The 18,024-nt window shown below is 43.1% G+C and overlaps 1 protein-coding gene across 1 annotated transcript in view; it reads right to left on the bottom strand.

Annotated features, from left to right (window-relative positions):
- Positions 1–1,257: 1,257 nt before the first annotated feature.
- Positions 1,258–18,024, bottom strand: part of LOC139373616 (F-box only protein 31-like) — a 28,427-nt gene continuing 11,660 nt past the window's right edge. The window contains exons 3-9 of the mRNA XM_071114329.1: positions 17,570–17,646; positions 17,204–17,371; positions 16,358–16,432; positions 15,897–16,006; positions 10,561–10,714; positions 4,032–4,468; positions 1,258–3,696 (exon numbers count right to left, since the gene is read on the bottom strand). Of these exons, the coding sequence (XP_070970430.1) occupies positions 3,474–3,696; positions 4,032–4,468; positions 10,561–10,714; positions 15,897–16,006; positions 16,358–16,432; positions 17,204–17,371; positions 17,570–17,646 (1,244 nt within the window). The 3' untranslated portion in view covers positions 1,258–3,473. The remainder of the gene's footprint in view (positions 3,697–4,031; positions 4,469–10,560; positions 10,715–15,896; positions 16,007–16,357; positions 16,433–17,203; positions 17,372–17,569; positions 17,647–18,024) is intronic.

Genomic DNA, 18,024 nt, shown 5'->3' with positions numbered 1-18,024 from the left:
AAACTCCCTTAAAATACCTTCACTTGAAAAACTAGAAAAAAGCAACAATATACACTAACATTCGAAAGTTTGGGGTCACTTAGAAATGTTCTTGTTTTTGGAAGAAAAGTTTTTTTTTGTCCATTAAAATAACATCAAATTGATCAGAAATACAGTGTTGACATTGTTACTGTTGTAAATTACTATTGTAGTGGGAAACGGCAGAGTTTTAAGCAGGACAGTTTTCAGCTGTGCCAACATAATTGCAAAAGGGTTTTATGTAGATATTCCATTAAAAATCATCCGTTTCCAGCTACAATAGTAATTTACAACATTAACGATGTCTACACTATATTTCTGATCATCAACTTGATGTTATTTTAATGGACAAAAAAGTGTTTTTCTTTCAAAAACAAGGACATTCCTAAGTGACCCCAAACGTTTGAATGGTAGTGTATTACTGTTTGTCCCTCTTGATATGCCATAGCAACATAGCCAGTATACACTTACTCAAAATAGTCTAAATTAATCTAAGATAATTAAAGAAATCTGTCATTTATTTTGATGTTTCTGCCAAGGTCTCAGGCACTTTTTTAACTAAGATGTTTGGTGCAGTATTTCAAGTGAAAAAAATTACATGAAAACTTGTCTGCATTTAATGACCAACACTTCCTCGAATAATCCTGTACATAGTTCCCACTTGTACTAGGAGTAGACAGACCTAGTACTGTTGACCAACTACAGACGAGGGGGCATAACTTCGGCTTCCCTCAGGTAAAAATGTTGTTTGCTTGAACAGACGAAAAAATAAACCTACCGAACACCAAAACGAACAAAAACGTCACAAAATGTGTTTTGACTGGTAAGCATGCGACAGGCTTTAGAATGCTACCCGGAATCCTTGGGACGTCTCACCCCATTGAAGTTGCCCTTTAAAATGGTTAAGGTTAATAAGGGCAGTACTTGAGTTGGACTGATAAATTACGGTACTCATTTTGGCTTTATATTTCAGTGCAGGAGCTCCACAATACTTTGACCTAATATTCTATAAGAGGAACAGGAGCTCAAGTAGAACATTTGAGGTGCAGGTACTCAGCTCCAGTGAGCTCCTGCCAAGTCAAAAGTAAGGGTTACGGTCAGGGTTTAAGGTAGGGACGTCCCAGAATGCACTAACACTTTAGAAAGTGCTTTTAGATCCAAGAGACAGAATGAGCAAATGTGTGCGCTTATTTTAAATGGAAAATGTCAGCATTATTGTGTGGAAAAAGAGAGTAGAAATGTGTTGTTTCTTTTATTGAGAAGAGAAAGAGCACGTAGGCTGCAAAGCTCCCTGAAATCAGATTAAGAGCAGCTCACCAGGTCAAACGGTTTCCAGCGGAGTCGTGCCACTGGGATTGGCAATTTATAAAGCGCAAGACTCAATTTACAAATGTGATTCATTTAAACAGCGGTGAACAGAAGCATTAGTTACAAACAGATGAGCGATGCGCATACAAAACACAAATCAACAAGCAATGACTAAAAAATGTCTAGTTGTCCCAAAAATAAAAAATATCAAAACATACTTATTAAATAGTTTCCTTTCATTAATATATATTACTTATTTACTCTCTACAGAGTTAGTTTTTTGCTAATGTTAGTAAAGCTGTAGTCTAATACAAAAGTACTGCTTTGAATGAAGCCTCCCATGAGATAGTGACTATCTCAATACTGCCCACTAGCTTATTTTCCTTATGTCCTGCCCTCCATGATCACTGACATGTCAGGTGACAGGAAAAGACTGGTGAAAGCCATATGGTGGAAAAACCCTCCTGGTCCATTTGTGGTCATGAAGGAAAGGAGTCAAAGAAAGGGACCCATAGAGGAGTTGAGAGACAACCATCCACTGACCTGCCTAGAAAAGCTCACCCCCTGGGCACCACTGTTGGCTAATGCGAGACAAACACACATTTTTCACAATGTAAATAATGTAAAGTATGAGAGTACCTTGAATTACATTTTGTGTTGTGCAATGTTTTGCAAACGGTCATTATTATTGAGGATGTTGCAATATCTTTATAACACCCTGTTATTAAAAGCATCCAAAGGACAATGCTATCAGTCCAACTAAGAATGGCTGATACAGCTACAGGACAGCACAAGCTTGTACCAAACACGCAATTTTCAAATCTCCATTCATTCAACATTTCCATTTTACTACATACTATCCATCAGAAGTATTTTGCAAATAAAACGTAATCATTTCTGATATGCACATGCCCCATTGTGTAATATTAACATAGTTACAGTATAATTTCCTTGACCGAGTCACGAAAAGAGTGAAAGTGCCTGAGATGCAGTCTTTTCCAATTCCATAATGCCATCTGTGCACCAAACTATAAGCAATATACAGGAAACCAAAAGTACTTAATCGGATTGTGAATAAGATAATTAGAGACAGGTGGCATTAAACAAATTAAATGCTGCATGCATCCAAACATGAGGCATTCAAATAGTTACACAATAATAGCTTTAGTAGAATGAATAGGAAATCCCTAGGCAATGCAGACATGGTATATAGTTAGAACTCATGGGCTGCATTTACACAGGAAGCCCAATTCTGATTTGTTTTCAATAAATTGGTCTTTTGACGAATCACATCAGATCTTTTTCAAAGCTGATCTGAGTGGTCCAAAGATCAATGAGTGAAAAAAAGCAAAAGAATTTGGCTAAAAATGCAGTCATAGAGGCACGGATACTTTGTTCCAGAGTTTGTGGGATGAAACGTCAACAAATCCTCTTCTTTGGTTTAAAAATAAATAAGAAGCTTTTGAGGAAGCCTTTGGCTGGGTTTACACAGGAAGCTACTAATTGGTATTTTGACCCGTCAGATCAGCTGTGAAAAAGATCTCATGTGAAAAGATCAAATTGGTCAAAAGACGAATTAGTGGAAAAAATATCAGAATAGGGCTGCCTATGTAAACGCAGCCTTAGTGTCATATCATATGACCTGTGGACATGCCTCAGTAGTAGAGATACTGAGGTCAAGTGGAGGTAAGAGGAGGGGAAACATTGGACAGGGAGAGACGATTAGATAATAAGCGATATGGTACTATCTCCACATTTCCCTCCGATAGGCTAGGGGGACTTTTAGGTGCCTAAGGGGTAGGGGGCTAAAGGTTGTTTCTGTCCAGGCCCAGAAATGTGTGGGACGGTGTCGAGGTGTTTGGGTTGTAAAGCTGTGTGTGCATACAGTAGTGATTCTACAGGGATAGGTGAGGGTAAATATCGTGTTGTGTTTTCGGGGTCTATAGAGGGAAAATATACATACATAACAGTGATAATTAGGGCCAAGAGTTTTTCCTAACCACATGACCTAATCAGGAAAAAACTATGGGAATTACTTATAGTTTACAAACTAGGGGCCTAGAGGTATTCCAGGTGCAGTCAACACATCGGGGTGTGTGTAGGGGCCTAAGTAAACATGTTTGTATGAGACGTGTGGATCTGCCCCATCAAGATGTCCAGGACTGCATGTTGCGCAGCATAGCCTCAAAGAGCTCCATGTTGGGGGCATAGGCGTGGGCCAGCTGGTCGGTCAGGCGGCTGTATAGGCTGAACGACTTGAGCTCTAGCCAGATGAAGCCGAAGCGGTCCTCGTCAAACAGGATAAAGAGGCCAGGCGTGCGCTCCGGGCTTGTGAAGCCGTGGCCGGCAATCAGGCCTGTCCCGTAGTAACTGAAATCAATGAAGAAAAAAATTATCAAGATATCCTGTTGCGTAGTCTACATGTTGCGATCCAATGTTTTAGATGGCCGGAGTGTTGTGCTTGTAACACTTGAGTTGTGTGGGTCTGACTCCCAAATGGGCCACATATACTGAATACATGCATTAACTTTAAGTCAATTTGGATGAAGGAGTCTGCTAAATTACCATTATATTCTATTACAAGTGTACATACATGTGTGAGTATCTCTTCTCACTCTGCTATGCAGCTACATTTGACAAGCACTCTTGGCTATACGAGGACATGTGCAAAACAACTTGAACATGTGTGAAATAGATGGACTCACCACATCTTGCAGGTACGGGGGTACACCTCGTTGCGGGCCATGACCCCCAGAGGCAGGACAAAGGGCTGGGCCTCCGAGGGAGCACTGCTGCTGCTGCTGGGCCCAGGCTGGCGGCTCTCTGATTGGGCTTCCATAGCCAACTCCAGACCCTCTGCCCCGCCACCATCCACAGCCCCCTTTGCAGCAGCAGCCCTCTGGGGGGCCACAGCCCCCTCTCCAACAGCAACCCCCTGGGGGGCCACAGACCCCTCTCCAACAGCAACCCCCTGGGGGGCCACATCTGGGCTCTGCGCCTCCTGCTGCGCCTCCTCATGCACCCCCAGCACCAGGCGAGACAGCTCCTCCACGCTGCGCTGGTGCTCGAGGTCCGGAAGGTGCACAGGCCGATTCAGGTCCACATCGAGCGTTAGCTGGCCTGCTGGAACGTTGGGATCCCCCTGGGAGGGAGGAGAAAGGACAGGGGCATGTTCAGTAGGGGGGAAAACATTTTGAAATGGAAGAGGTACTACCCAAACATTGGTAATAGGGACGTAAGAGACGTTTGTTTTCACAACACAACAGTAGTAGGCTTGATTACCAACAATGATGAGACAGCCTACAGGGAGGAGGTGAGGGCCCTGGGAGTGTGGTGCCAGGAAAATAACCTCTCACTCAATGTCGACAAAACAAATAGCTGATCGGCGACTTCAGGAAACAGCAGAGGGAGCACCTCCCTATCCATCGAAAGGGACAGCAGTGGAGAAGGTGGAAAGTTTTAAGTTCCTCTACGTACACATCACAGACAAACTGAAATGCTCCATTCACACAGACAGTGTGGTGCAGAAGGCGCAACAGTGCCTCTTCAACCTCAGGAGGCTGAAGAAATTTGGCTTGTCATCCAAAACCCTGACAAACTTTTACAGATGCACAATTGTGAGCATCTGTCAGGTATCACTGCCTGGTACAGCAACCGCAGGGCTCTCCAGAGGGTGGTGTGGTTTGTTCGATGCATCACCGGCGGCAAACTACCTTTGACCTTCCCTACAGGACCCAATGTCACAGGAAGGCCAAAAAGATCATCAAAGACAACAACCACCCGAGTCACGGCCTGTTCACTCCGCTATCATCCAGAAGGCGAGGTAAGTACAGGTGCATCAAAGTTGGGATCGAGAGACTGAAAAACAGCTTCTATCTCAAGGCCATCAGACTGTTAAATAGCCATCACTAGGCGGCTTCCAACCGGTTATGTAACCCAGCACCTTAGAAGGTGCTGCCCTATATACATAGACTTGAAATCACTGGTCACTTTAATAATGGAACACCAGTCACTTTAATAATGTTTACATATGTCATATATATTTTACCCGCAGTATTAGACTTAAAACGAATCATCCAGCGATCATACACTGTTTACCGGGGGGCAGGGCTACCGACGTTAAGGCTAATCTGAAGATGGTGCTGGCTAAAGCTAAAACTGGCGAGTGTAGAGAGTATAGAGATATTGTTATCCACGTCGGCACCAACGATGTTAGGATGAAACAGTCAGAGATCACCAAGCGCAACATAGCTTCTGCGTGTAAATCAGCTAGAAAGATGTGTCGGCATCGAGTAATTGTCTCTGGCCCCCTCCCAGTTAGGGGGAGTGATGAGCTCTACAGCAGAGTCTCACAACTCAATCGCTGGTTGAAAACTGTTTTCTGCCCCTCCCAAAAGATAGAATTTGTAGATAATTGGCCCTCTTTCTGGGACTCACCCACAAACAGGACCAAGCCTGACCTGCTGAGGAGTGACGGACTCCATCCTAGCTGGAGGGGTGCTCTCATTTTATCTACCAACATAGACAGGGCTCTAACTCCTCTAGCTCCACAATGAAATAGGGTGCAGACCAGGCAGCAGGCTGTTAGCCAGCCTGCCAGCATAGTGGAGTCTGCCACTAGCACAGTCAGTGTAGTCAGCTCAGCTATCACCATTGAGACCGTGTCTGTGCCTCGACCTAGGTTGGGCAAAACTAAACATGGCGGTGTTCGCCTTAGCAATTTCACTAGGATAAAGACCACCTCCATTCCTGTCATTATTGAAAGAGATCATGATACCTCACATCTCAAAATAGGGCTACTTAATGTTAGATCCCTTACTTCAAAGGCAATTATAGTCAATGAACTAATCACTGATCATAATCTTGATGTGATTGGCCTGACTGAAACATGGCTTAAGCCTGATGAATTTACTGTGTTAAATGAGGCCTCACCTCCTGGCTACACTAGTGACCATATCCCCCGTGCATCCCGCAAAGGCGGAGGTGTTGCTAACATTTACGATAGCAAATTTCAATTGACAAAAAAAAATGACGTTTTCGTCTTTTGAGCTTCTAGTCATGAAATCTATGCAGCCTACTCAATCACTTTTTATAGCTACTGTTTACAGGCCTCCTGGGCCATATACAGCGTTCCTCACTGAGTTCCCTGAATTCCTATCGGACCTTGTAGTCATAGCAGATAATATTCTAATCTTTGGTGACTTTAATATTCACATGGAAAAGTCCACAGACCCACTCCAAAAGGCTTTCGGAGCCATCATCGACTCAGTGGGTTTTGTCCAACATGTCTCTGGACCCACTCACTGTCACAGTCATACGCTGGACCTAGTTTTGTCCCATGGAATAAATGTTGTAGATCTTAATGTTTTTCCTCATAATCCTGGACTATCGGACCACCATTTTATTACGCTTGCAATTGCAACAAATAATCTGCTCAGACCCCAACCAAGGATCATCAAAAGTCGTGCTATAAATTCACAGACAACACAAAGATTCCTTGATGTCCTTCCAGATTCCCTCTGTCTAAACAAGGACGCCAGAGGACAAAAATCAGTTAACCACCTAACTGAGGAACTCAATTTAACCTTGCGCAATACCCTAGATGCAGTTGCACCCCTAAAAACTAAAAACATTTCTCATAAGAAACTAGCTCCCTGGTACACAGAAAATACCCGAGCTCTGAAGCAAGCTTCCAGAAAATTGGAACGGAAATGGCGCCACACCAAACTGGAAGTCTTCCGACTAGCTTGGAAAGACAGTACTGTGCAGTACCGAAGAGCCCTTACTGCTGCTCGATCATCCTATTTTTCTAACTTAATTGAGGAAAATAATAACAATCCGAAATTCCTTTTTGATACTGTCGCAAAGCTAACTAAAAAGCAGCATTCCCCAAGAGAGGATGACTTTAGCAGTGATAAATTCATGAACTTCTTTGAGGAAAAGATTATGATTATTAGAAAGACACAATCTCTAGACACAATGATGAAAATAATCATGGCCTCTAAACCTTCAAGCTGCATACTGGACCCTATTCCAACTAAACTACTGAAAGAGCTGCTTCCTGTGCTTGGCCCTCCTATGTTGAACATAATAAACGGCTCTCTATCCACCGGATGTGTACCAAACTCACTAAAAGTGGCAGTAATAAAGCCTCTCTTGAAAAAGCCAAACCTTGACCCAGAAAATATAAAAAACTAATCGGCCTATATCGAATCTTCCATTCCTCTCAAAATGTTTAGAAAAGGCTGTTGCGCAACAACTCAAATCAAATCAAATCAAATTTTATTTGTCACATACACATGGTTAGCAGATGTTAATGCGAGTGTAGCGAAATGCTTGTGCTTCTAGTTCCGACAATGCAGTAATAACAAGTAATCTAACTAACAATTCCAAAACTACTGTCTTATACACAGTGTAAGGGGATAAAGAATATGTACATAAGGATATATGAATGAGTGATGGTACAGAGCAGCATAGGCAAGATACAGTAGATGGTATCGGGTACAGTATGTACAAATGAGATGAGTATGTAAACAAAGTGGCATAGTATAGTATAAAGTGGCTAGTGATACATGTATTACATAAGGATACCGTCGATGATATAGAGTACAGTATATACGTATGCGTATGAGATGAATAATGTAGGGTAAGTAACATTTATATAAGGTAGCATTGTTTAAAGTGGCTAGTGATATATTTACATCATTTCCCATCAATTCCCATTATTAAAGTGGCTGGAGTTGAGTCAGTGCCTTCCTGAAGACAAACCTGAAGACAAACAATGTATACGAAATGCTTCAGTCTGGTTTTAGACCCCATCATAGCACTGAGACGGCACTTGTGAAGGTGGTAAATGACATTTTAATGGCATCGGACCGAGGCTCTGCATCGGTCCTCGTGCTCCTAGACCTTAGTGCTGCTTTTGATACCGTCGATCACCACATTCTTTTGGAGAGATTGGAAACCCAAATTGGTCTACACGGACAAGTTCTGGCCTGGTTTAGATCTTATCTGTCGGAAAGATATCAGTTTGTCTCTGTGAATGGTTTGTCCTCTGACAAATCAACTGTAAATTTCGGTGTTCCTCAAGGTTCCGTTTTAGGACCACTATTGTTTTCACTATATATTTTACCTCTTGGGGATGTTATTCGAAAACATAATGTTAACTTTCACTGCTATGCGGATGACACACAGCTGTACATTTCAATGAAACATGGTGAAGCCCCAAAATTGCCCTTGCTAGAAGCATGTGTTTCAGACATAAGGAAGTGGATGGCTGCAAACGTTCTACTTTTAAACTCGGACAAAACAGAGATGCTTGTTCTAGGTCCCAAGAAACAAAGAGATCTTCTGTTGAATCTGACAATTAATCTTAATGGTTGTACAGTCGTCTCAAATAAAACTGTGAAGGACCTCGGCGTTACTCTGGACCCTGATCTCTCTTTTGAAGAACATATCAAGACCATTTCAAGGACAGCTTTTTTCCATCTAAGTAACATTGCAAAAATCAGAAACTTTCTGTCCAAAAATGATGCAGAAAAATTAATCCATGCTTTTGTCACTTCTAGGTTAGACTACTGCAATGCTCTACTTTCCGGCTACCCGGATAAAGCACTAAATAAACTTCAGTTAGTGCTAAATACGGCTGCTAGAATCGTGACTAGAACCAAAAAAATTGATCATATTACTCCAGTGCTAACCTCTCTACACTGGCTTCCTGTCAAAGCAAGGGCTGATTTCAAGGTTTTACTGCTAACCTACAAAGCATTACATGGGCTTGCTCCTACCTATCTCTCTGATTTGGTCCTGCCGTACATACCTACACGTACGCTACGGTCACAAGACGCAGGCCTCCTAATTGTCCCTAGAATTTCTAAGCAAACAGCTGGAGGCAGGGCTTTCTCCTATAGAGCTCCATTTTTATGGAACGGTCTGCCTACCCATGTCAGAGACGCAAACTCGGTCTCAACCTTTAAGTCTCTACTGAAGACTCATCTCTTCAGTGGGTCATATGATTGAGTGTAGTCTGGCCCAGGAGTGGGAGGGTGAACGGAAAGGCTCTGGAGCAACGAACCGCCCTTGCTGTCTCTGCCTGGCCGGTTCCCCTCTTTCCACTGGGATTCTCTGCCTCTAACCCTATTACAGGGGCTGAGTCACTGGCTTACTGGGGCTCTCTCATGCCGTCCCTGGAGGGGGTGCGTCACCTGAGTGGGTTGATTCACTGAAGTGGTCATCCTGTCTGGGTTGGCGGCGGCGGCGGCGGCGGCGGCGGCACCCCCCCCCCCCCCCCCCTTGGGTTGTGCCGTGGCGGAGGTCTTTGTGGGCTTTACTCAGCCTTGTCTCAGGATGGTAAGTTGGTGGTTGAAGATATCCCTCTAGTGGTGTGGGTGCTGTGCTTTGGCAAAGTGGGTGGGGTTATATCCTGCCTGTTTAGCCCTGTCCGGGGGTGTCCTCGGATGGGACCACAGTGTCTCCTGACCCATCCTGTCTCAGCCTCCAGTATTTATGCTGCAGTAGTTTATGTGTCGGGGGGCTAGGGTCAGTTTGTTATATCTGGAGTACTTCTCCTGTCCTATTCGGTGTCCTGTGTGAATCTAAGTGTGCGTTCTCTAATTCTCTCCTTCTCTCTTTCTTTCTCTCTCTCGGAGGACCTGAGCCCTAGGACCATGCCCCAGGACTACCTGACATGATGACTCCTTGCTGTCCCCAGTCCACCTGGCCGTGCTGCTGCTCCAGTTTCAACTGTTCTGCCTTATTATTATTCGACCATGCTGAACATTTGAACATCTTGGCCATGTTCTGTTATAATCTCCACCCGGCACAGCCAGAAGAGGACTGGCCACCCCACATAGCCTGGTTCCTCTCTAGGTTTCTTCCTAGGTTTTGGCCTTTCTAGGGAGTTTTTCCTAGCCACCGTGCTTCTACACCTGCATTGCTTGCTGTTTGGGGTTTTAGGCTGGGTTTCTGTACAGCACTTTGAGATATCAGCTGATGTACGAAGGGCTATATAAATAAATTTGATTTGAAAATTTGATTTGAATTGTTAGATACTACTGCACTGATGGAGCTACAAACATAAGCATTTCACTACACCCGCAATAACATCTGCTAAACGTGTATGTGACCAATAACATTTAATTTGGTTTTCCATTTCCAAAAACTGTTGGTTTGGAAACATTAGGGGCTAGGCGGGGTGGGAGCCCAGCCGGGGTGCGGTGGAGGTGGGGTACTCACGGTGAGCTTGGTGGCCCTGGCGCGAGGCCCATGGAAGCTGAGCATGATGATCTCCAGGCCGTGGCTGCCGTAGGTGCCTTTGAACAGGCCTGGCTGCAACAGATCAGAGGGCAGTCGTGGAGGGAGGTAGATCCGCCGGTACGTCAGGCAGTTACTGTCAGAAAATAACATTACAGCATCATCAACATTAATGAAGCCAACTAGATGGTCATTTTCCATGAAGAAAAATTGTGCAACTTGCTTCAGCTCTTTGAAAAAATATTTTTATGGTGGCGGAAGAAGTTTAAAACATTTTACTTAAGTGAAGTGGTGAAATAAAGTCAAGTCTGGTCTTATAGACAACATTTACTTTAGAGTGTGGGGCAGTTGGATCACATATTTCATCACAAATAATACTACTACACTTTCAAATTATCCTACTAGAAAACCAAAGTATATACAAACTGTAATAATTACACATAAGGAATTAGAAAAGTTTATGCTATCATTTGGGGAGGGAAATACAATGGCGCCTCTAGTGGAAGAAGTTTAGAAGTTTGTTTTAGCTATATTAACTAGAGGTCTTCACGGATATACCTTAACCCGATTACCAACCAGATATACGAACAGGTCGGATGCAAAATTCTGCAGTTGACCCTCGGATCCCGGTTTGGATCACCCTCGGTGGCCATGGACCTCGGATTTGACGGAAAATATGTGAAATATTGACCAGATCCGAAATCCGAAAGACAACATCCTGATGAAAATAGGCTTAAATATCCTCTTTAAATCACATTTGCTATGCATGGCGGTTGGTTAAGTCAAAAGCGTTAAGTGCTCTCCTCTGCCTTTCAACCTCTCTTAGTCTGGATTGAGCTTTCGCTATAGCAAACTTGCAACATTGTTTCAACTGGGCCCTGACCGTTTCCCGCGCCAATGAGCTCAGAACAGACATAACTGTAAATGTTCAGATGGCCTATTTTATGACATTCTCACAGGAGATATGGGATCAGCAATAGGTTGCTATTTCACACTGAAGCACGGTGGTTACTTAGGCCTATCGAGAAGGACCCACTGGGCACAGACGTCAGTTCAACGTCTAGTTTGGATTTACATTTGGTTGAGTTGTCAACCAACAACAAATGTCACCATGTCATTGGAATTAGGTTAAAAGTTTGGTGAAAAAAAGTCTAAATGCCCTTACATTGCTTACTTTTTGCAAACCCAATCAGTTTTCCACATCATCACTTGGCTTGGGCGGTATCCAGATTTTCATAGTCATACACTACATGACCAAATATCTCGTCAAATATCTCATTCCAAAATCATTGGTATTAATATGGAGTTGCTCCCCCCTTTGCTGCTATCTCCACTCTTCTGGAAGGCTTTTCACTAGATGTTGGATCAATTGCGGTGGGGACTTGCTTCCATTCAGCCACGAGCATTGGTGAGGTTGGGCACTGATGTTGGGCGATTAGGCCTGGCTCGCAGTCGGCGTTCCAATTCACCCCTAAGGTGTTTGATGGGGTTGAAGTCAGGGCTCTGTGCAGGCCAGTCAAGTTCTTCCACACCGATCTCGACAAACCATTTCTGTATGGACCTCGCTTTGTGCACAGGGGCATTGTAATGCTGAAACAGGAAAGGGCCTTCCCCAAACTGTTGCCACAAAGTTGGAAGCACAGAATCGTCTAGAATGTCATTGTATGCCGTAGCGTTAAGATTTCCCTTCACTGGAACTAAGGGGCCTAGCCCGAACCATGAAAAACAGCCTCAGACCATTATTCCTCCTCCACCAAACTTTACAGTTGGCACTATGCATTAGGGCAGGTAGCATTCTCCTGGCATCCTCCAAACCCAGATTAGTCCGTCCGACAGCCAGATGGTGAAGCACGATTCATCACTCCAGAGAACGCGTTTCCATTGCTCCAGAGTCCAATGGCGGCGAGCTTTACACCACTCCAGCCAACGCTTGGCATTGCGCATGGTGATCTTAGGCTTGTGTGCGGCTGTTCGGCCATGGAAACCCATTTCATGAAGCTCCCGACTAACAGTTATTGTGCTGACGTTGCTTCCAGAGGCAGTTTGGAACTCGTTAGTGAGTGTTGCAACCGAAAACCGATGATTTTTACGAGCTACATGCTTCAGCGGTCCCGTGCTGTGAGCTTGTGTGGCCTACCACTTCATGTCTGAGCCGTTGTTGCTCCTAAATGTTTCCACTTCACAATAATAGCACTTACAGTTGACGGGGGCAGCTCTAGCAGGGCAGAAATTTGACGGACTGACTTGTTGGAAAGGTGGAATCCTATTACGGTGCCACGTTGAAAGTCACTGAGCTCTTCAGTAAGGCCATTCTACTGAAAATTTTTGTCTATGGAGATGGCATAACTGTATGCTAGATTTTATACACCTGTCAGTAATGGGTGTAACTGAAATAGCCAAATACACTAATTTGAATGGGTGTCATCATACTTTTGTATATATAGTGTACCTTCCTTCTCTTATTTTCTGGGATTTACAGTATTACTGGCATGGCACACAAGGGGGCGCTAAAAATTAAAGAAAAGCCCATTGGGCCTCTATTAGTAGACTGCTAACAAAATTTGCACAACTAATAAAAAAATCACATAGACGCTGCTAGCTAAATGCTAACGAGCAAAAATGTAAAAACAAATTGCAAAGACAAGCAAATCCAAAGTTATACAAGCATAGCTAGAAGCTACCGAATATTATTCTCTGTGAGTTTTTATTTATTTCACCTTTATTTAACCAGGTAGGCCAGTTGAGAACAAGTTCTCATTTATAACTGCGATCTGGCCAAGATAAAGCAAAGCAGTGCGGCAAAAACAACAACGCAGAGTTACACATGGAATAAACAAACGTACAGTCAATAACACAATAGAAAAAATCTATATACAGCGTGTGCAAATGAGGTAAGATTAGGGAGGTAAGGCAATAAATTAATGTGCAAGTAAAGATACTGTGGTGCAATGAGCAAAAAAATAAATAACAATATGGGGATGAGGTAGTTGGATGGGCTATTTACAGATGGGCTATGTACAGGTGCAATGATCTGTGAGCTGCTCTGACAGCTGATGCTTAAGGTTAGTGAGGGAGATATGAGTCTCTAGCTTCAGTGATATTTGCAATTCGTTTCAGTCATTGGCAGCAGAGAACTGGAAGGATAGGCGGCCAAAGGAAGAATTGGCTTTGGGGGTGACCAGTGAAATATACCTGCTGGAGCACATGCTATGGGTGGGTGCTGCTATGGTGACCAGTGACGAATATGAAGCGAGGGCCAGCCAACGAGAGCATACAGGTCGCAGTGGTGGGTAGTATATGGGGCTTTGGTGACAAAACAGATGCCACTGTGATAGACTGCATCCAATTTGCTGAGTAGACTGTTGGAGGCTATTTTGTAAATGACATTGCCGAAGTCAAGGATTGGTAGGATAGTCAGTTTTACGAGGTTGTTTGGCAGCATGAGTGAAGGATGCTTTGTTGCGAAATAGGAAGCCGATTCTAGATTTACAATAATGGCCTACCCAGGCCAAATCCTCCCATAACCCGGGCGATGCTGGGACAATTGTGCGCTGCCCTAAGAGACTCCCGATCGGTTGATATACAGTACCTTGCGAAAGTATTCGGCCCCCTTGAACTTTGCGACCTTTTGCCACATTTCAGGCTTCAAACATAAAGATATAAAACTGTATTTTTTTGTGAAGAATCAACAACAAGTGGGACACAATCATGAAGTGGAACGACATTTATTGGATATTTCAAACTTTTTTAACAAATCAAAAACTGAAAAATTGCTTTCAGTGCAGCAAACTCTCTCCAGAAGTTTGCAGCACCCACCCATTTTAAATTAGGGATGTAATTTATGACAGGTCCAGAACAGAGGCACCTAATGGATGAAGAGATGAATGCAAAGATAAGATATGGAATGTGAATAAATTGACATTTTCGGTCAAATGGGAGTTGTGAATGTGTTGTGTAAGTCAGTATGTCCTTCTTTACTCCACACAAAGAATGTTTTAAATCAAAAGAAAGTCGTCTCCAATCCTACTTTCGGGTTATAGTCAAGAAATGTTTGAAAATTCCTTGGTTCTAGTAGGTGGCGAGCACAGAATTTTAGCCTACAGACCAGTACTAAAGATAAAAGATAACTACAGGCAGTGGTAGGCGAGTTTAGTGGGTTTGGAGTGAGCTGTGTGGCATAATAGCTCTTATGTGCTGCCCCATTGTTATAATTTGAAGGTTCCATGGCAGCTAATTCAACAGTGGGAAGTCAGCTAAATTAGGTGATGCGGTTACTTAAACAGCTGTACCTCTTGATTAGTAGTATCATTATTTTCTGAGAAGTAGAACAAGATGCATAGCCTTTAAGTTTTTGTTAGTATGCATAGCAATGCATAACCTCCTACAAACAGCTGTAAAATAATTCTGTTCTGATTCCAGATTTGAATAGCAGAGAAGTAGAGGAAGATTTAATACGTTAAAAGTTGTCTGACTTGTTGGGGGAGTGGTAAAAACAGCAGTTCTTTGGAAAAAGTTAGATTTTTTTTAAATGCAGTTACTAAAACAGCTGTACGGTTAAATCCGTACTGGATATTTTTTTTCCGCAAACAGATTTGAATAGCAGAGAAGACGAAGATGTCATAGCCTCCAACGTTTTGTGTAACCTGTTTGGAAAGAGGTCAAACATTCAGCTGTTTATAAAAAGTTTGAAAATGTTGTTGATGCGGTTTTACATTCAGGTTAGAAACGCAGAAAAGTAGAAGTAGAAGTAGTACCCGCAAAACACCTCAACAGTGAAAAGGCGACTTCGGGATGCTGGCCTTCTAGGCAGAGTTGCAAAGAAGAAGCCATATCTCAGACTGGCCAATACAAATAAACGATTAAGATGGGCAAAAGAACACAGACACTGGACAGAGGAACTCTGCCTAGTAAGTCAGCATCCCGGAGTCACCTCTTCACTGTTGACGTTGAAACTGGTGTTTTGCGGGTACTATTTAATGAAGCTGCCAGTAGAGGACTTGTGAGGCGTCTGTTTCTCAAACTAGACACTCTAATGTACTTGTCCTCTTGCTCACTTGTGCACCGGGGCCTTCCACTCCTATTTCTATTCTGGTTAGAGAATTTTATATGATTTTAGTGGACAATTTTTTTGTTGCTTTTCTTTCAAAAACAAGGACATTTCTAAGTGACCCCAAACTTTTGAACGGTAGCACACACACACACACACACACACACACACACACACACGAGAGAGAGAAAGATATCTGGCCCTGCAGTACCTGCACACACCCCTGACCCAATTTTGGGAACCCCTGGACTATGTCATAAGGAAAACCTACTCATATTGGCTTGTGTAGATGAACTTCATGAGTATAAGCTCCTGCATGTGCTCATGGAAGATGTCCTCCAGTGTCCTCCCCCACTCCTCCTCAAGCCACGTCCGGAACTCCTGCCAACAGAACATCAAAAACCCACGGTCATGCCCACTTACCGATTTGCCCCAATCCCCTATCGAAATCAACTGTCATCACAGTATCTATCCTGTAACAATGCATAGCAGTCACTCTTGCCTGCTTGATAATAATTTACCATCTGCTGAATGACTTGATTCAACACAAATCTTAGACAATCGGAACACTTTCAGTATGATAACTTTGAGGTTAAATGTGTTTGCAAAAAGTGCTATACAAATATGTGATTGATTAATTAATTAATTTGACAAATACTGAGTTGCCTCAGCCATGTGAGAACAATATACAAACTGTTGCGAAGTTACAAGAGATCGTTCTCCCCTCCTCACCTCCTGCCTCCCCCCTGGCATGCGGTGATGGTCTGTCTGGTTGCACTTGGTCGAGAACTCGTCCTTCTTCCCAGTCTGGAAATAGGAAAAGACATCCCATCTTAAATCACAAAGCCATGGAAGACAGGGGACTACTTCACCACACAGTGAGTGCACCGGCTTACACATTACAAAAGGATAACATCAGTGATGATTATGACTATTTAAGCACAATAAGCGCATCATTATTTCCCTTATTATATATTATATATTATCGATTAATCAGTTGTGTTGTCGGTCTCACCTAACAGTCCCTCTTATGGGCACTACAAAGTTGGAAAAGCAACAAAAACTGGTGACAAAAGACATACAACATTTTAAAGTAGTTGACTGGGTGGGACTTGCTGGTTCAAAGAATGCCATCCAGGTTAGTAGATCAGTTAAATTATACTCCTGAGCAAACATTAAAGGGGAAATCCACAGTTGCAACATCCATTTTTTTAACTTATAAATGAATGATACAGTATATACTAATTGATTGAAATAGAACTTAGAAATGACTCGCAAGCTTAGTTCAACTGTCAAACCCCATCAGAACCCAAAATATCAGCTTGTTTATGTAAACATAAACAAATACCGTATAGACTCAAAATATGGTTAACACCATAATTTCGATACTGTGGATATTGTCCTTGCATCAATAGCTCATGAATTTAAGAGTGGTTACATTTCTCCAGGCCTATCCCTCAGATTTTTGCCAACTGCAGATTGCCCCTCTAAAAAGAACTGCAGGTGGTTGGCTGTACAATAAATCACCAATGTTGGTTTTACGCCCATTCAAAACACAAAAGAAGAAAATGGACTCACTTGGACGTCCCCCTTGTGAGGGCCCTTGTGTCCGTACATACACTCCACTGCTGCCTTGTTGCTCTCCAACATGTGGATGCGGAAGAGTGGCCGCCGCCTCATGGGATCCTCGACCCGAGGGTCGTGGGGGGGCAGATACATCCAGCCAAGGATGAATAGCCCGTCAACCTGGAGAGGGATGGTGTAGTAGAGAAGTAAAGAGAGAGAAGAAAAGGAAAAAGTGATCACCACCTAGCACAAATAAAATGTTTTGATGGGAAAAGACTCATTTCTACAACAAGGTGGGCTGAACAATTTAAAATACACTTTTTATTTATTTAAATGTGACAAAGAAGGAACACAATAGTGTGTGTTCTGATTACATACCACCACGTTGAGCAGCCCTCCGTACGGCCCTATGTCAGGCTGCCAAAGACCCAGGATGTGTCTGTATGGGTGCAGCACTGCAACACAACAGTGCAACAAAGGGTTAAACACTAAGTGGTGAACAGTTCAATCACAGGGTATCACAGCAATACATAACAGAATTTAGACTGAGAAACTGATGACAACTTAACATACCATAGTCGAGGTCTGGCCTTAACTCATGGACAGCAGATATGGCAGAGGGGACACATTGTTATTGTACTCACATGAGAAGACGGGTGACACGTGAAGTTATATCAAGGGCATGGTTTCCATTGTTCCAAAAGAGTGCATGATGTAGACAAATTAAACAGGGCGCTGTCACCAAGCACTAACCATGTTGACTAGCATGTTAAATGCACACATCACACATACAGTGATTTTTTTCAGTACCAGTTTTAGTCGTCAGATGTCCC

The sequence above is a fragment of the Oncorhynchus clarkii genome, chromosome 2, assembly GCF_045791955.1.
Source record: "Oncorhynchus clarkii lewisi isolate Uvic-CL-2024 chromosome 2, UVic_Ocla_1.0, whole genome shotgun sequence".
Classification (NCBI taxonomy): Eukaryota; Metazoa; Chordata; class Actinopteri; order Salmoniformes; family Salmonidae; genus Oncorhynchus; species Oncorhynchus clarkii.
This window is presented reverse-complemented; position numbering and strand designations above follow the sequence as displayed.